Genomic DNA, 19,561 nt, shown 5'->3' with positions numbered 1-19,561 from the left:
AAATCGCGGCACTTAAAGGGATACAGCACTAAACTTGCACACGGTTTTTCTGTCTGAGATGTTCTGCCAGTGAGCTTGTTACCAAAAAGGCTGTTTTGTTTAGGGGAATTATTTATATTAGCCATATTTAGGAATGGGTTAAGTCAGAATGCCAGATGTAGGGGAGAGCACCAGGATGAGGTCTCTTGTTATCTGGTGTGCTCCCTGGGGCATTTGGTGGGCCGCTGTGAGATACAGGAAGCTGGACTAGATGGGCCTATGGCCTGATCCAGTGGGGCTGTTCTTATGTTCTTATGTTCTTATAGCCTTCTGGAAACTTTTGGGACCATAGGCTGGATACAAGACAGCGTAGAGCAAAGAAATCTCTTGTTTAGCTTAATGAGACTGGGAGAAAGGTAACTTTCAATCAAAGGATTATATTTTTATTGCAAAAATACACAAAGGTAAAACATAATACACATAGAGAATCGATAAGTATAGATTTCTAGTACTGGTCTGGTGTACCTAACTAGTGGTGGATGCGTGTGCTATGTATTTTGGGGTGCATCCGAAAAAGAATCAGAAATGGACAGGAAGTAGGGAGGTATTATAGGGGTTCCTTAATCTGCTAAACCCAGTTGCTGACTAAAGATGGGGGAGCAGGGAGGAATAGGTAGGGAAGAAGGGGGGGGAGTTTAGATGCAATGATATATTTACCTGTCCGGGGGGGGGGAGTTGGAGGAAGAGTCTGGCCACTCCGGCCGGTGGGCAGTCAGAGAGAGAGCCCATGTGCTCTGAGTTCCCTCTTATAAGATTTGTCTTGGGCCTGGAAGTTGATCTAAACTGACCGGAAGTATCCCAGAGCTGTGGGCATGCTCAGTAACACACAATGGTACACGTGGAGTATGTAAAGAAAAGGTGGAAGGGTCCAGAACTCAGTTTGACTCTGGGGGAGGGGGAGAAGCTTACTTCCTGTTGCTACAGGATTTGAGGCTGGAGGTGGCTTAATGGCTGTAATTTAGTTAACAATAGGTGGTAGACTTTGCTGCCAAAGTCCTCCTCCTTTAAGGTGTTTGCATATTCAGTGATTGACTTAAACAATAAAGACATTTCCAGTGTCTCTGGAGAAAATGAGTCTTCCCAGACTGACAATCAACATGAGAGGTGAGTGAGCTTAAGATTTGACTCCTTTTGTGGCCTGAAAGAGAAGTTTTAGGCCTGCATTTTAGTCCAAAATACATAACTAGATATAAAAACACAACTTGGAAGGGAAAAAGGGGATTTTCATGTAACAAGCTGTGACACAAAAGTAGTTTTGGCAGGACAGAGACAGGTCCGGATGAACTTGGAAAAAGAAGGATACAGACAGTAGAGGTCAAGGCGACCGGAATGTTTCTCATCACTAACTGCATGACAAGTCATTAATTGGGCCATACTTAATACCGGGTGCTGTAGGCTTATACCATACCATAGTCTTTCGAGACTGAAGGTTGCCAATCAACCAACCAACTTCTGACTGACTGGAGTCAGAAGAATATAAATTCGGAAGGAGCAGGAAGGGGGCAGCTGGTTCTAAGACTGGAGAACGGGCTTTTTGCTTTTATTGAAAGTGCACCTCTTTGCTGCTGTCACTGCCCAAATGGCTCTGAGTGGGAGGAATAGCTTATAATGCGCATTGGTTGGCAACCTTCAGTCTCGAAAGACTATGGAATAAGTCTTTCCTGTATTCCCAGGTGGTCTCCCATCCAAGTACTAACCAGGCCTGACCCTGCTTAGCTTCCGAGATCATGGTAGAAGCCTGCAGTGCCCGGTATTCCCAGGCGGTCTCCCATCCAAGTACTAACCAGGCCTGACCCTGCTTAGCTTCTGAGATCAGACGAGATCAGGCACGTGCAGGGTAACACTGACCAGTTTGCCTCCTCTAACTGTGCTACTGGGGATGTAAAAACTCCTGGATTCCTGCAATCACTGTACATAAAACCAGATGTCCTGCACTGCCTGGTTTCCAAAAACTGCTTCAAGAGCACGGTAAGGAATTCATTTTTAAGTTTGGTGGCAGCAGTGGCAGACCCAAGGTGGCCTCAGGCAGCGTTCCAAGTTGTGCCACCCCATATTTCTTTGCAGAGTGCACAGTTTGGGATTTGCTGCATGGTGACACCACCAACCTGGATGATTTTAAAAGAATGGGCAAATGTTTGAAGTGATCTATCATTGGCAGCCCAGTCCTGAGCTGCCCGGAGCGTCAGGACTGCCATGGTGCCAAAATGGCTACCATGGTATCCTAAGCACACTGGGCAGCAGCAAGGAAAAGTTTGTCCCCTTCCCCTGGGTAAGGAAAGTAGCCCCACAATGGGACTACTCGATTCTGTGGCATCCCTTGGGCTGCTGCAGAGTCAAGAGCCTCTGTGTTGGGCCATGAGGTCCAATATGGGGCTCTGGATCCAGCAGAGCTCAGGTCCACCGGTTCTACCCCCCTCCTCAGCTTCCTCTCTGCCCTCTCCCCGCCCTCCCCCTCCTCTGGAACATCTCCTCCCCACCTCCCCTCACTCACCTCTCCACTGCCCAGCGGTCAGGGTGTCCTCCGAGCAGAGGAACACCGGCTTCCCACCAGTGCCAGCTCTGGTGCTGAGCAAGCAAAAAGGGCTTGCAAATGTGCCTTAGGGCACATTTGCAACAGTGCACACTGGCACTAAGCCAGTGCGCCAAGCTCAGGGTTGGGCTCTTTGAACCCCAGTTGTGCTACCCTTTGAATTCCAGTTGCAGGGCAACAGTGGCAGGAGGGGAATATGCCCTTCTCCCAGCTTGAGGTTTCCCTGTTGGGACATTTGGTGGACCACTGTTGGAAAAAGGATGCTGGTCTCAATGAGTCTTGGCATGCTCCAGCATGGCTCTTCTCGTCTTCATACAAGAGTATTGTACACCACTCTCGGTTTCAATCCTACCTCCAAACTGCAATATCATGAGCACACCCAATCCCAGGATTGTAGGATGCTGAGCGCCCCGCGCGTGTGTGTGCATTGATGTCTTCTCGACTGCACAGGAGGAATTTTCTCCTTCATCGAAATTTATTTTTGAGTTCAATTCCATGACTATAGGCCAACCCAAATTTTGCTGTCATAAAGGTTAGACCGGTTAGATATTTGGGGTGCCGGTTCCAAAAATGGCATCCATTTTGCCTTATCACATTTTGGAGATACTACATAGCCTCATTAGTGACTGGTTCAAGCAGCTTCCTCATGAGGAAGCCTATGCCATGGCTTCCTCACAAGCTGCTTGGACCATTCACTAATGAGGCTATGCAATATCTCCAAAACTAGAGGTGGTAGGGCAAAACAGATGCCATTTTTGGAACCAGCACCCCAAATTCGTATAAAACCACCATAAATTTTGGGGGGGAAAGTTTTTCAAAATTTTGCAGGCCTGTGTTATGGTAATATGGAAACCTTAACCATGAATTAGGAAGCTGGAGTACCACAATCCCTTACTTACAGGAACACTGCCTGATGCTGTCCTGAGTCTGCTGACCCTGCACTACCAAAGAACAAAAACCCAAACCTTTACTCCTCGCACACTGCCATCAAACCCAGAAGTGTGGGACATTTGAGTTTGAGGGCAGCACGCAAAGATCATGATTGTCTGGTGTCAATGGGCAATTTTCACAATGGGCAATTTTCACAATGGGGTTAGATTATAATCCTTGCCCTAGCTAGCTAATTGGGTAAGAGGCACTTTTTCTAGTGGGTGCTCCTCTTTTATTTAGCAGGGGGAGAGTAACTGGCCCTCCTCACCCCAGCAGTGTCTGTTCTAGTGGCTGCCTGCTGGTGTTTTGCATCTTTTAGATTGTGAGCCCTTTTGGGACAGGGAGCCATCAGTTATTTGATTTTCTCTGTAAACTGCTTTGTGAACTTTTGTTAAAAAGCGGTATATAAATACTACTACTACTACTACTACTACTACTACTACTACTACTACTACTACTACTAATAATAATAATAATAATAATAATAATAAATAATTAATAATACTGTCCTGCAAGGGGTTTGCTAAAAAGTTACTGAGATAATACTTTGAAAGTGTTGGGTCGGCTAACAAGAACTCTTACAGTTCAGCCCCATCCAACTTGCCAGTGCCAATGCAGCCTCAAGGCAAGAGAAGAAGCATTCCTTGACCTTGAAGAGGCCTCCATGACTGCCCCCCCATTGCAGGATGTCGTGCGTGCCGCGTTGTACAGCTATATCAGTGCTAGAAAGTTGGATAGGATTAGCCAGTTAAGTAAAAAATTGCGTTAAAAATTTCACTGTCCATCTGTTTAAAAACTATAATTTTACTATTGTTTTTAAAATTGCCAGTACAGAAATTAGTCACAAAACAGAATGCCTCATGTAAAACCATTACTATTAACATCCATCATAACAGTTAATAGAAACATATGTGGTTTAGACAAAAAAATATACAAAGGAAAAAGAACACTGCAAAAAGATGGAAAATAGCATGAAAATCCTACACTTCCTTCAGTCAAGAATTGGCAAGACGTTCCCCTCTCCACTTACAGCCCATCTAACATTCCCTCCCCATAGCTGCCGCCACACTATTAGAGAGTGTGCTGCATCTTGTGGGGGTGTGCAGTTCCAGAGGTCTTCTCCAGGCAGCGTTCCCTAAGGGGTCCACACCCATGCATGGATTCCTTCCATACTGGTTGGCACCGCATCATGACTGTGTTGCCAAACTTGTGCATTGCTGAGCTTTGTGACGCATGGAGCAGTGGCGTAGCTGGACGTGGGGCGGCTCTGTTTTGCTCCCCTGCCAGGAATGGCTCCGAAGGGAGGGGCCGCTTGCCCCCTGACAGACTGGGGGCGCCGCCCCCCCTCCCGCTACGTCACGGGCATGGAGCTTAGCTTGGTGGCCACACCTGTGAAAGAAAGTGCCCCTAGATAAGGGAACATACTTTCTTGCCCAGGAGTAAGCCTTCACTGCCCTTGTGGGCCTACTCAGCCTGCACCAGCAATTTCTGGCACAGGTCTAAGTGGACCCGGGAAGCAGATTAATACCAGGGAGGGGATCAGGATCTTGCCACCAATACCATCCCTTCACACCCCAGACTCTCCCTCATTCCTCCCCCTCCCATTTCCACCCACACACCCACCCCTATGCTGATTTCATGGCTCTTCCAGAGGTTGCTGGTGCACAGCTGTGGCCACTTGTAGTGGTGACCCAGCTGTGCAAAATGGTGGGTCACATTTTGTGACTGTTGTAAAGCATACTGCGGTGCCACAACACATGTTCTGGTTGCACAGCGGGCCCAAAGAATTGGGTCGCTTGTGCCCTTTACATTTTGAAGGTTTATTCTAAACTGAAAACACAAGTAAGCAAAAATCCCAGCAAACATTTCTGCTGTTGAAGTCTAGACGTTTTCTATAGCCCAAAAAACCACAATTACAAAATTATGTTTTTCTGATGGCCTCCAGTTGAAGTTGTAACTTGACGAGTTAATTTCTCTACTTCAGGTATCTCCTGCGTTTATGCATATGGAAATAAATACTGCATCCATACACATAAATCATTGAAAAAAATCATTAATAACTAAAGATTGTCTTTCTGATTACTAGTTTGTGACCTTCTAAATAAATAAGACCTCCCTGGTGGATTAATGATTCCCCCTCCAGTGGATAGTCAGACGCTGCCCCAAAGCCCACAACCAAACCACCTCCTGCTGTTGCCCCAACCCTGACTGGCATCTAATGGCATACGATTTCGGAGCACTCAGTTGTCCTGAGGCTAAACAAAGGGAAGGGGTCTTCCGGCTCCTACAGCCACTGGCCAAGTTGCTCAATGGAAGAGCATCTGCTTGGCACGTGGAATGTCCCAGGAGACATTCTCAACATCTCCAAGTGAGGGACGGCTGGAAAAGACCCTCCCCGAAACCCTGGAGCTGTTGTGTAGACAACAAACTAGATGAATTGCTGGTCTGAAAATGTTCATGAGAGAGTACAATCTTGGGCTTCGTTGCTTATCTTGATGCTCATGACACCCATATCTGCTACTCAACCCATCTGGCTAACACTGCATCTCTGTCTTCCCAACATCCCCTTCCTGCTTGTCTGATGATAGTTGAGTCCGCCTTGAGTCCCTTCGGGGAGAAAGTCAGGGTAAAAATAAAGTATAATAAATAATAATAATGATAGTTCACCCTGAACTATCATGACTTTTCCCATGACTTCTCAGGCCACAGTGCCTTGGAGTGGCCCTCAACTCCTTGCTTTCTGTCTGCTCATCAACCCAAGCCATTTCCAAATCTAGTGTCTTCCAGGATTGCACTTTAAGTTGAAAAATGAATCCTCTGCGCCAAGAGGAGGCCCAGCAAATGATCTAGCCAAATGCTGCAGCACGACCAGAACTTAGCAGACGTTGCCCGATCAATAATCCTGATGGGAGACCACTGGATAAGCCATCCAAGGATAGGAAAAACACATAAATACTTTTTTGCTTAAAATGAAAGATCTGCTCTGCTCCTGTGCTAAGAAAAGCTGGATTCCGCCACTTGTAGAAGTTATGGGGATTCACGAAAAAAGGCAAAATATGCCATTTTGGAACACTGATGCGTATGTAGTCAAAATCCCCATGATGTGACTCTGATATAAGTGGATATATGGGGTATATCAGCAAAGCAAGATATCAAATAGGCTGTCACATGCACCATCTTCTCACAAGAGGGGAATAAGAGGGGAATTGGTTTGTCTTTGCAAAGCACACTGGTCTCCTTGTTAATGGATGGAGGGAAAGGAGATGGCCCTCAGAATCTTTTAAAAAAATCTGTATAAATATGCACTCAAGATTGCAAAGAACTCAACAACCAATTGTAAATTGGTTTTGGGGGTGATATGAGGAGGATAATCAGGGCTAAGGTTGCTCCAGTTACAGGGTGATAAAGCACCCTAGTATGACTATTTAATTCCACATCTGTATACCTCCAAGGAGCTCAGGGAGGCAGAGATAGTTCCTTCTCTCCTTTTGTCCTCCCAACAACCCTGTGAGGTAGATGACTGGCCCAAGGTCTCCCAGGAAGCTTCAATAAATATCCTGTGAACATGGCCTTTGAGAGGAATTTTATCAGGGGGTACAAAGTTTATTTTGGGTCCCTTTGCAAAGAAGGAGGGGTGAAAGGTAGTAGTGGATGGACGGTAAGAAAGGAAGGTAGTGATGGGTGAGGAAAATGGGCAGGAAAGGTAAAACAAGGTGGGGGTAGGGGGGAGACCCCTGGAAAAGTCTTTGGAGCCCAGCTCTACCCACCCATGTGGCACTGGCTGCTAGATACAGTAATATGGAAAAACAAACACAAGTCTCTCTAAAATCTTTTAAATATGGAAAATCATGCAGAAAATGAGCATCCTAGAATGGAAAGTGTCCTGTGCATATCAAAACTTGCTTCTGCAGCAGCTGTAGACTTGCAGCAGCGTCCCTGAGCTCCTATAAACTCCTTCATGGTAAGCAGATCCACAAGCCAAAGAGCTACTGTGGCAGGCCAGCTTCCTCCCAGCTTTGACATTGTGCTAAGGAGTGTCATGTATGCATTCCTTGGCCCAGCATATATGGCTTGCCATTACGTAAAGTAGCTGTAGCCACACGCCCATGTTAGTGTCCCCAGCATCCCATGCGGGCAACAAGTCTGAGTAGATAGGAAAATGTAAGAACCCAGGAAATTCCTGGGCCCCCTCCTTTGGCTCCTGGGCCCCGGTACAAATTACCCCCTTTACCCCCCTCTCCTAGGCCCTGCCTGTGAACTCACAGTGCAATGAATTAGCTAGCATTTAAGGTAACACACATTTTGTTGTTTTTCCTACTCCAAAGCCATATGACTACCCCAGTGAAACTAAACAGATACAGCTTGACCCAGCAGCACAGGTTTCTCCTCTATGTGAATACTCTGGTGTGAAGCAAGGTTTGAGTTCCGATTAAAGCTCTTTCCACACTCTAAGCATCTATATGGTTTCTCCCCCGTGTGAATAATTTGATGTGAGGTAAGGTTTGCGCTCCGAACAAAGCTCTTTCCACATTCTGAGCATTTAAATAATTTTGCTGTTGTGTGGATTCTTTGATGGGACTTCAGGTGTGCACTGTGACTGAAACTCTTTCCACAGTCTGAACATGCATGCGGTTTCTCTCCTGTGTGGATACTTTGATGTACGGTAAGGTGTGTGTTCCTGCTGAAACTCTTTCCACATTCCCAACATTTGTACGGTTTCTCCCCTGTGTGGATTCTTTGATGAGAAGTAAGGTTTGCACTCCGGCTGAAGTTCTTTCCACATTCCCAACATTTAAACGGTTTCTCTCCTGTGTGGATTCTTTGATGAGAATTCAGATTTGTTCTGTCTCTGAAACTCTTTCCACACACTGAACATTTATACGGATTCTCTTCTGTATGGATTCTTTGGTGGTATTTAAGGTGTGTGCTAGACGTGAAGCTCTTTCCACATTCTGAACATTCAAACGGTTTCTCCCCCGTGTGGATACTTTGATGCGAAATAAGGTTTGTGCTTCGACTGAAGCTCTTCCCACACTCCAGGCATTTATAAGGCTTCTCTCCTGTGTGTAGCCTTTGATGTCTTGTAAGGTGTGCACTACAAACAAAGCTTTTACCACACTCCAAGCACGTATATGGTTTTTGCCCTGTGTGAATCCTCTGATGTGATGAAAGCTTTGTGCTTTGATTGAAGCTTTTTCCACACTCCAGGCATTTATAGGGCTTCTCTCCTGTGTGGATTCTTTGATGGGAAGTAAGGTTTGTGCTCTGGCAGAAACTCTTTCCACACTCCAGGCATTTATATCTTTTCTCCCCTGTGTGGATTCTCAGATGTCTGTTCAGGCTTGATTTACTACTAAAGGTTTTCACACATTCAGAACACTTAATTTCCTTTTTGTTGCTATTTTCTTGGTGGACTGGTATTACATAGAAATCCTTACACCAAGAACTGGAATTATTTCTCCGATTCTGTATTTCTTTTTCCTCCTTTGACTTTGCTCCACCTTGGATTTTAGCCTTCTCTTCCCCATCCAGGGGTTCTGCTCTTTCCATGGACGTCACCCGAAGTACCCCTTCGTTCTCACTTCTCCACCGATCATGTCCTATAATCGAGTTATAAAAGGCATCCCAAGTCAGAAATGCAGTCTCTAGTGAGGGAATGCAGCAAATTCAATGTAAAGAAGGGAAAACTGTTTCCTCCACACTCCCAACAAAAATGCCAGGGGAGGGGCTGCAACTCTGTGCTGGAGCACCTGTTTTGCATTCAGAAAGACCCAGGCCCAATTCTCAAGCAGGACTGGGAAAGACCCCTGTCTCAAACTGTGGACAGCTGCTGCCAATCAGCCCAGACAATACTAGATGAACTAAAGGTCAGAATTGGTAGAGGATCCCATGTTTGTGACACTACCTGCTATTCCTTGCCCAAGTCTCCAAGAAAAGAAAGGCATTTTTTCTTCTTTCAGCGAGGAAATGAGGCCCAGTTTAGGAATCAGAAGACATCCTGGAAGGGGGAGGGAAGATAAGCTCATTCTGGAGGCCTAAATGGAAATGCACAGATTCCAACTGGCCAAGCTCGGGGTCCCTCCCCACCCCGTCCTCTCCCTCCAAAAGAGGAGTCTTTCCTCAGCCCTCTGAGGAACAACAAAGAATCCCACATCTAGGCAGCAACCTGCATTTCTTTGCCCAGGGCCCCAAGGAAGGGTAGACACTTCTTCTTCCTTATCTTCCTTTAGCAAGGATATGATGCCAGGTATGGGAGTTGAGAAACATCCTTCAGGAGGGGAAACAAAAGCAAGTCAGTTAGCTCCAGCATCACTATCTGCAAAAATTCTGTAGATTCAAAGTATCCTGACTTGGTTCTCTCCCCCCCCCCCCCATTCTCTCACACTAGAAAGGATGAAGCCCCTGGAAGTCAGTGTGGGCTCCAAGGGGAAAAGAGGGAAGACCAGGTGGGGCTGGGGGAGGGCAGCTGCTATTGTAAACAGTCTAAACCTCAGTAAGATGGAAATGGACATTTTAAAAGGCACAAGCTCTTTCTCAGCTTTGTGAGGACATATCAGAATGTGAACAGTGAAGATAGCACCAGATCCTGTCTCTAAGCAGCTACCTGCTCTTCTCTCCCCTTCCACAGAGCTCTGGGGAATCAGGTCTCCTTCAAGCCAGGAGATAAGGTCAGGTTTGGGCTTCAAAAGGCATCCTTCAGAAGAAAACAGAAACAGGAGAGTTGGTTCTGGCACATCTGACTGCATAAAAGAAGATTTAAGGATTCTAACCCAAACTGACTTTGCGTCCCACCCCATCCCAGCATCCCACGCTAGGATGAGGTCTAGAACCATGCTCTACTGCACAGACACGAAACAGAAGGAGAAATAAAGCTTGGACCTTGAGGCACCTACCTAATCCTTGCAGGTATTTGTCTGCTGCTCACCCAAGATACAGAGAAGACAATAGTTTAATGCGCGGCTTCACTTCAGTGCTGGGAAGGGAAAGCTAATCATCCAGAAGGAAGCTATGGCCTCCAAGACACCCCTCCCCACATGACAGATTCCCACTCAACTCTGAAAGACTTTCCCCAACTCTGTACTGAGTCTGGAAATTCTCATCTGATCCGAGAAAAGTTGCAGGCTGAGGAGTACTGGCTAGGTGGGGAAGACAGCCTGGAAACACAGCTCTTCTGGGGCAATGCTAACCCTGCAGCACCTATCACAGCAATTTTGAACTGGTGTGCAGTGGCACATTGGTGTGTCACTGGAACACAGCAATTGAAAATCACTGAAAAACCAGTCCAGGTCCTGTGGCTCTGTCTCTAGAGCAACTGTCTGCAGTCATGAATTGTCTGTCCTTCTTACTCTGCCGGTGACACACTGATTGAAAACTGCTGGTGGAGGAAGAGGGACAGACAATTTGTTGCTACAGACAGTTGCCCTAGAAACAGGCCTGCAGAAACAGAAGAGTCTCCCGGAAGCTACATCACAAGAGGCAAAAACCATAGAGAAGACCATGGAGGTCAGTGTGCTGTAAGAAGGAAAACTTTGAAAGTTGCTGATCTATTAACCAAGAAGGACCCTCACCCAAGTAGGCCATGTTTTCATAGTTCTCTAGCATGACTTCCCTGTAGAGAGCCTTTTGGCCTGTGTCCAGCAGAGCCCACTCTTTCTTCTTGAAGTACACAGCCACCTCCTCAAAGGACACCAGGCCCTGGAGGAAGACAGAGATAGCTTTCCTTAGTAACTAGCACACCCAGAGAAAGAACAAACATTGTCCTCCTTCAGCCATTGCTTGCAAAGGCAAGTTAATGGGGGATTTCCAGGCACTGTGCATCCCCACCCTTTGTTCTCTGAGGTTCTTTGTTCGGAGTTCTTTGTTCTTTGGGGTCCCTTTGTTACGTGAAAATCCCCTTTTGCCTTTCAGCTGTGATTTTCTCTATATATATCTGGTTATGCTATTATGGACTATAATATCATTCAAGCTAAAGTGTTCTCCCAGCATACAGGCCACATTTCCAGGACTTTGGTCAAGCCACAAGCTCATGGTGACACAACCACCACCACCCCATAGTCACACATTATGGCAAGAAGTCTTGTGTCTTAATCCAATCACTGTTTAAGCATCTCCTGCATTACTGCATGCAAATGATTCCGGTGTTGCTGATTCATTGTATTGTACCTACACACAAGCTCATGGTGACACAACCACCACCCCCCATAGTCACACTTTATGGCAAGAAGTCTTGTGTTTTAATCCAATCACTGTGTAAGTGTCTCCTACATTACTGTATGCAAACTTGAACTGCCTTCTATGCTTTGGTGTTGAAATTCTGTTTCTGATTCATTGCATTGCACCTATGTTTTCCACAGTCTTTGTTTTGTTCCCCCTTCTAGGAAGCTAGCCATCAACCCCTGACTGAATTTTGCTGATAACTGATACATACATCCTGATCCCCCATTCAAATGTAGACATATGAAAGCATTACTCCAAGCACCCAGCAATCAAGCTACCTTCCAGCTCAGTCTGCCTCCCAACCTCTTATAAGAGAGGGTTTCCTCTCACACACACAAGAGAGGGCTATCTCTCTCCAAGGCCCAACACATTTGTGGTGTCAGAGGGTCTTCTCCACAGGACTCTCCCCCCTCCAACTGCTCTACCGGACAGGTAACTATCTTGCGCCTGGAATTCTTTCCCTTCTCCCCCCCTTTTTCTCCCCTTCTCTCCCCATCTTTAGTTAGCAGCTGGGGTTGGCAGAGCAGGGACCCCTAAAGCTTCCCCTAAAGCTTTCCCCTTCCTTATCTGTTTTCCTCGGATGCACCAAATACTCTTCACACGCAACCACCATGAAAGCTGGGTACACTGGACTCAAGCATTAGGACCAAGAAATACCATTTCTCCATGTGCATTATTTTTACTTTTGTTCTTTTGTAATAAACCATAATCTTTGATTGAAAGTTATCTTTCTCTCAGTCTCCTCTTTAAGCAAAAGGGAATTTCTCTGCATTACACCGTCTTGTTATCCAGCCTACGATCCTAATGTTCCAATAAGGGCAGTGTAATAATTCCCCTAAACGATACAGCCCTTTTGGTAACACCACAACAAAGAAAAAGACACTCCCATCTCCCCAATGCTTCTTTTCCTACCTGAATTGGCTGCATAGTTGTTCTTTTCACTCCCCCACAAAGAAGATGTGGTCGAAAATATATCATTCTGCTGCCTGTGAGGGAAATATAGGATCCATTTTCTGGTTGCTTGCAAGAAGGACCTCTGCTTCACTGCCAAACACAACTGTAGCTTCAGATTTGGGCCAACAAAGGCCCAGACCAATGAATTCCTATTTTCTCCACTCTGCATCCTGCTACTCCAATCTAAACTTTGTAAGAAGAGATGGGATCACCTCTAGAGGCCTTAGAGCAGCTATTTTCTACATTTTTCTTCTCACGGCACACTGACCACCATGGTCTTCTGATCTTTGCCTCTTGTGATGTCACTTCTGGGAGACTCTTCTGGGTTCTGCAGCTCTGTTTCTAGGGCAACTGTCTGTAGTAAAACTGTCAAAAACTACTAGTCTGTAGTAAAACTGTCAAACTACTAGTCTGTAGTGGACCTCAACAAGTGGGAAAACCTGGCCTCTGAGCGGCCTGCTTGGAGACAGGCTGTGCAGCATGGCCTTTCCCAGTTTGAAGAGACACTTGGCCAACAGACTGAGGCAAAGAAGGAAGGCCCATAGCCAGGGAGACAGACCAGGGACAGACTGCACTTGCTCCCGGTGTGGAAGGGATTGTCACTCCCGAATTGGCCTTTTCAGCCACAATAGACGCTGTTCCAGAACCACCTTTCAGAGCGCGATACCAGAGTCTTTCGAGACTGAAGGCTGCCAACAACAACTAGTCTGTAGTAAAACTGTCCCTCTTCTCCTGTTGGCTCTGTCCAACAGAGCTGCAGAAACTGGAAGCGTTTTTAAAGCAATTTTCAACTGCTGTGCTCCAAACCCCTCTGGCACACCGCTTGAAAATCGCCACCTTAACATTTGGCTGCATGGGTGGGCTGGTAGTGGGAATTTCTGAGAACCATACACCTTGGTGAGGTCACTCAGTGGGCAGTGAGTAGAGAGAGAATAGCAAAGGGATATGGGGGACTCCAATAGAGAAAGCCAACATAATCTGGTGGTAAGAAAACTTCCCACTCAGAGAGAGAAGAGCTTCCCAATCAGGAAACACTGGAAGAATCATTATGCAGGTAGGCAGAGACCCAGCCAATGTCACAATCATAGAGAACGAGGGAAAGAAGGGAGAGTTGAAAGACAAAAATGATCAGAGGGGGCAGAGAGTACAAGCAGGATGAAGACAGAGAAGGAGCCTTCAGGTTTGGCCCTTGAATTGCAAACCCTCCGTGGTTTGGATGATGACAGTTTCATGCAGAGACCAGATGGGAAAGGGTCGAGAGCAGAGTGGTAGAAGAGCAACAAGAGCTGGAGAGAAAGGGCAGAAGAGGACCAGGGGGGTATTATCTTCTGCCCCTTCCTGGAACATCTGGAGTCAATGCTGGAGACAGAATGGTGGACAGTCTGCTAATCCAGGATAAATCCATGGCATGCATGTCTATCATTTACACGTTACGAGAGCTGAGAATGGAACCTCCACGTATAGGGAGAGTGTACCTCTGAATACCAGAGGCTGGGGACAGAAGTAGTTCACATGAAGCCAAAAAAGAGAGATCGATCAGAAAGCATTCAAAGCTGGAGAGCTTTCCTCTGCAAGGAAAAATCACTGCAGGCCTGAAGAGACCCCACAGTTCAAAGACAGCAAAGGGCAGGGAAGCAGCTACCTTCTATTCTCTGCCCCTCCTCGCAGCACTGGGCCAGGCACTCATCTTCTTTCTCTTCCTCCAGCCAGCAGATCAGGTCCGGCTTCGGAGTCAAAAGATATTCTTTAGGGAAACAAAAAAGCAGACGACTCAAACAGCAGCATTTTTTATGAAAGGAAGACATACTCAGCCTTGCTGGAAACACCAAACCCCTTAGTCCTTCCAAGACAAAAAGGACAGAAGGCAAAAATGTTGTTCTCCTGCTGAAATGCAGGTGGTGGTGGGGACACAAACAGCTGGCCCTTGTGGATAGTCAGCAAGCAGTGGTGTACCTAGGGAGAAGGCAAGGGGGGCAAATGCCCAGGGTACCATGGCTACGGGGCAGTGCCACCAGCCACTTTCCAATTCCGTGCCGCTCTAGGCCACCCCACCTTCCTCTCCTCCTTTATAGGAGGAAAGATGCGGCCAAGAGCAGCATCACGCTGGGAGCTGCAGCCACTCCTGGCATGATTCTGCGCCGCTGTGGGTCACATCTTTCCTCTCATTGGAGGAGAGGAAGGGGGTGGCCCCAAGCAGCGCTGAATCACGCTTAGAGTGGCTGCAACATGCAGACACCCCAAGCGTGATTCTGCACCACTCTGGGCCACGTCTCTCATCTCCTCAGAGAAGAAGAAAGACGTGGCCCAGAGCAGTATTGCATCCTGGCACAATTCCGTGCCACTCTGGGCCATGTCTTTCGTCTCCTCTGAAGAGAAGAAAGACATGCCCCACAGCAGCATCGCGCTGGGAGTTGCAGCCACTCCTGGCACGATTCTGCACCATGCTGGGCTACATCTTGGAGGAGAGGAAGAGGGCAGCCCAAGAATCGTGCCAGGAGAGGCCTCCACTGCCAGGGTCTAGAAGTGATTGCAGTGATGTGATGACAACACTGCCATTACATCTGGTTCAGGGGGCGGGGGCGGCAAAATGAAAGGCGGCCCCAGTTGAGAAAAGGCCCAGGACAGCAAGCCCAGGCAAAAACAGCCTGGTATGCCCTTCTTTCTTGGGGCGCAGCCTGTTAAGGCCTGACAGCAACAGAAATCCAGACCTTCTAGCATCTCTCAATTACAGGCAAAAGGTTTTCTTACCCAGAGAGGTCACATTCCCATAATTCTCCAGCATGACTTCCTTGTACAGAGCTCTTTGTTCCGGGTTCAACAGCGTCCTCTCACCCTTGGTGAAATGCACAGCCACCTCCTCAAAGGAGACCACAGCCTGAAAGGAGAATGTTTTTTTCCCCTGTCAAGAAATAACTCAGGATGGATGGAAACATTCACTTCACTTACTAAAAGAGGAGGACACGATTGGGGTCATTTTCCTGCAGAGTTGCCTGTGAGAAAATAAGCCCACAGGCTACTGCTTCGTTTCTTGGGCATGGGAATTTGCCTCAGTCTTGCCTCACAAACCTTATAGAATTCTTTGAGAAGGTCAACAGGCATGTGGATGTGGGAGAACCCGTAGACATTATATATCTGGACTTTCAGAAGGCGTTTGACACGGTCCCTCACCAAAGGCTACTGAAAAAACTCCACAGTCAGGGAATTAGAGGACAGGTCCTCTCGTGGATTGAGAACTGGTTGGAGGCCAGGAAGCAGAGAGTGGGTGTCAATGGGCAATTTTCACAATGGAGAGAGGTGAGAAGCGGTGTGCCCCAAGGATCTGTCCTGGGACCGGTGCTTTTCAACCTCTTCATAAATGACCTGGAGACAGGGTTGAGCAGTGAAGTGGCTAAGTTTACAGACGACACCAAACTTTTCCGAGTGGTGAAGACCAAAAGTGATTGTGAGGAGCTCCAGAAGGATCTCTCCAGACTGGCAGAATGGGCAGCAAAATGGCAGGTGCGCTTCAATGTCAGTAAGTGTAAAGTCATGCACATTGGGGCAAAAAATCAAAACTTTAGATATAGGCTGATGGGTTCTGAGCTGTCTGTGACAGATCAGGAGAGAGATCTTGGGGTGGTGGTGGACAGGTCAATGAAAGTGTCGACCCAATGTGCGGCGGCAGTGAAGAAGGCCAATTCTATGCTTGGGATCATTAGGAAGGGTATTGAGAACAAAATGGCTAGTATTATAATGCCGTTGTACAAATCTATGGTAAGGCCACACCTGGAGTATTGTGTCCAGTTCTGGTCGCCGCATCTCAAAAAAGACATAGTGGAAATGGAAAAGGTGCAAAAGAGAGCAAGATGATTACGGGGCTGGGGCACCTTCCTTATGAGGAAAGGCTACAGCGTTTGGGCCTCTTCAGCCTAGAAAAGAGACCCCTAAGGGGGGACATGATTGAGACATACAAAATTATGCAGGGGATGGACAGAGTGGATAGGGAGATGCTCTTTACACTCTCACATAATACCAGAAACAGGGGACATCCACTAAAATTGAGTGTTGGGCGGGTTAGGACAGACAAAAGAAAATATTTCTTTACTCAGCGCGTGGTCGGTCTGTGGAACTCCTTGCCACCGGATGTGGTGATGGCGTCTAGCCTGGACGCCTTTAAAAGGGGATTGGACAAGTTTCTGGAGGAAAAATCCATTACGGGGTACAAGCCATGATGTGTATGCGCAACCTCCTGATTTTAGAAATGGGTTATGTCAGAATGCCAGATGCAAGGGAGTGCACCAGGATGAGGTCTCTTTTTATCTGGTGTGCTCCCTGGGGCATTTGGTGGGCCGCTGTGAGATACAGGAAGCTGGACTAGATGGGCCTATGGCCTGATCCAGTGGGGCTGTTCTTATGTTCTTATGAACTTTCTTATGCATGACCTAGTAATAAGGTCAGTGATTTTCAATACTTTTCTTCTCATGGCACACTGACCTCTATGGCCTTTGCCCCTTGTGATGTCACTTCCAGGACATCAGAACTTCCAGAACTTTTCCAGGTTCTGTGGCTCTATTTCTGGTGAAACTGTTGGTAGTAACATCACTGCTCCTTGCTTGCTACTTCGTTCCTATTTTAGATTCTGAAAGTTTATTACAGGGGTGTCAAACATAAGGCCCGGGGGCCTGATGCGGCCCGCGGAAGCTTTTTATCAGGCCCTCAGGCTCTCAGCTACTTAGCAGGGCTGAGGTGGCACTGCTGAAAGGGCAGCCCACATGAAAATTAGGCTCTCTCATGTCTTGAAATATGATCAAGATTTGTGTTTTTCTTTCTGTTGTTTGCGGCTAATGAGTTCCTAAGTGAAAAAAAGTGCTTATTTTTGGTCATGAACTGTTTAATGACATCACTTCCTGCCGAATGACATCACTTTCGGCCCTCAGCAGGCATCATGGTATTTGGCCCTTGGCATGAAACAAGTTTGACACCCCTGGTTTATTACATTTTGTGTCATTTATACATTTTCCTTTTACTCAATTTGAAAAAATAGCAGAAGGAAGGAAACACAAGGAAGGACGATTTCCAATGGGCTAATAGTCCATATCTAGCAGGTACACAGTGATCAGTATTAAGTCTGGATAGTGCAGGACCACTAGAACGTCAGGGCACAGGACCAGAAAGATTCGTGACATTGGGTTACATGCTGAAAAGATGGGTTTTCATTAGCATGAGAAATAGAAGGGAATCTATTAAGGCATTCAACAACTCCATCAGAATCCACAAGTCCATTTGAAATCTGAGTTTGTACAATGTTTATCCATACAAGCCAGTTTCTCTGGTGTTCTCATCACTGTCTGGAACTGAGACAGGGCCAGCCACAGTCGATGTGACATGGACACATCACATTGGATGGCATCCTGGAGAGAGCTGAAGAATTGCTGAGGGCCCCCTACCTATCCACCACCCTCCTGCAGCTCCTCCAGCCGGCGCTTCCATCCTCCTCCTGCATACTGAATGGGAACGAGAAGAGGATCAGATCAGTGGCAGCCCCCACCACCCTGTCTCCCTCCAGTAGCACAATTGAATGGGCAGGGAGGCAACTGCGGCACCCACCACATATTGCCCCCTTCTCCTCTGGCATCCTTGCCATTGCTGCTGTCCCAAAGGGAAAAGAAAGGGGTTCCCTCTCCTCTTCTATGAAGGGGATTCAGTGAGGGGGGGGTAGCACTCGCACAACATCTAAAGCAGCCCTTCAGATACCTAATACCCCAACTGCCTACCCCGCCCCCTGCATTGCATTCCCCAGTGATCCTCTCCCTACCTTAGCAAGCTGCATGGCGGCTCTTTCCACCCCACCACAGGCAAGGAAGGGCACCAGGATGAGGTCTCTTCTTATCTGGTGTGCTCCTTGGGGCATTTGGTGGGCCGCTGTGAGATCCAGGAAGCTGGACTAGATGGGCCCCAGGCCTGATCCAGTGGGGCTGTTCTTATGTTCTTATGGAGATGCTTCAGGATGCACATGCCAGCGTCCCTGGGGGGAAATGACAATCAGCTCACACAAACAAACAGAGACAAGACCAAGGAACAACATTCACGTCCTGCTAGATGTAGCTGCAGGGAGGTGGCAGCAAGATGCACGTAACTTGTGGTCTTGTGTGTCCTCCAGGAGGCATCTGGTGGGCCGCTGTGAGATCCAGGAAGCTGGACTAGGTGGGCCTTTGGCCTGATCCAGCAGGGCTCTTCTTAGGTTCATTCAAAAGAATTGTCAAGGCAGGCTGGCTGGGCAGCAGGGGCCTGCGGTGGGTGGGGAGGCAGGTGAGGCAGAGCCTCCCCACCAGAGTCCTTTCGAAAGGGCTGCCACTGTGGGAGGTGTGCCAGCATTCTCAGTCTGCATGCAGGGCAGGGAGGGCAGAGGTGCGGGCAGGGAGAGGGCCTGGGTGGGGAGTGCTTGCACACCTCCCAGGGCAGCAGAGCTTTCTGAAGGCCTCAGGGGAGAGGCTCTGCCTCTCCACCCACCGCATGTCACTGCTGCCCGGACTGCCTTCTTTTGAACCCTGCTGGATCAGGGCCAGGGCCCACCCAGTCCAGCTTCCTGCCTCTCCACCCACCACAGGTCCCTGCTGGGCAGACCCCCAGGGCTCGTCGTTCAGCAGCCAGAGAAGGCTGTGGCCCCAGTGCCAGGCGGGCAGAGCTGAATCCCCCCGCCCCGCCCGCCCCGCCCCAGCAGCATCTCTTCTGAAACTGCTCCCCCTGGACCCCTACCCAGGGGGGAGGGAAGGGGCGGCAGCGCAGCCCTGCAGCGCCCCGCCTGCCTCGGCCTGCAGGAGCCCCCCGCACCCAGCCCGCTGTGGCGGGCGACCCCCTCCGGCCTCGCGGGTCCGATCCTGGGCGGGCTCAGGAAGTGACTTCAGCGTCCTC

At 48.0% G+C, this 19,561-nt stretch overlaps 1 protein-coding gene and 1 pseudogene across 4 annotated transcripts; both read right to left on the bottom strand.

Annotated features, from left to right (window-relative positions):
• Positions 1–1,774: 1,774 nt before the first annotated feature.
• Positions 1,775–1,887, bottom strand: LOC136642970 (5S ribosomal RNA; annotated as a pseudogene).
• Positions 1,888–4,316: 2,429 nt separating this feature from the next.
• LOC136640383 (zinc finger protein ZFP2-like) lies at positions 4,317–19,513 on the bottom strand. 4 transcript variants are annotated; one of them, XM_066615468.1, is made up of 11 exons: positions 19,406–19,513; positions 18,465–18,674; positions 18,097–18,153; positions 15,419–15,545; positions 14,313–14,414; positions 12,629–12,702; positions 11,068–11,194; positions 10,104–10,193; positions 9,666–9,767; positions 9,405–9,497; positions 4,317–9,099 (listed from the first exon to the last, which is right to left on the bottom strand). In XM_066615468.1, exons 4-11 carry the CDS (start codon positions 15,450–15,452, stop codon positions 7,847–7,849), a joined length of 1,875 nt encoding a protein of 624 aa, XP_066471565.1. In that variant the 5' UTR covers positions 15,453–15,545; positions 18,097–18,153; positions 18,465–18,674; positions 19,406–19,513; the 3' UTR covers positions 4,317–7,846. The 4 variants fall into 4 exon arrangements, with proteins under 4 accessions (XP_066471565.1, XP_066471563.1, XP_066471564.1 ...); XM_066615466.1 differs by lacking the exon at positions 18,097–18,153; XM_066615467.1 differs by lacking the exons at positions 18,097–18,153; positions 19,406–19,513 and having other exon boundaries at positions 18,465–18,915.
• Positions 19,514–19,561: the final 48 nt, after the last annotated feature.

The sequence above is a fragment of the Tiliqua scincoides genome, chromosome 2, assembly GCF_035046505.1.
Source record: "Tiliqua scincoides isolate rTilSci1 chromosome 2, rTilSci1.hap2, whole genome shotgun sequence".
NCBI lineage: Eukaryota > Metazoa > Chordata > Lepidosauria > Squamata > Scincidae > Tiliqua > Tiliqua scincoides.
The sequence above is the reverse complement of the archived record's forward strand: the minus strand, read 5'-3'. Positions and strand labels throughout refer to the sequence as shown.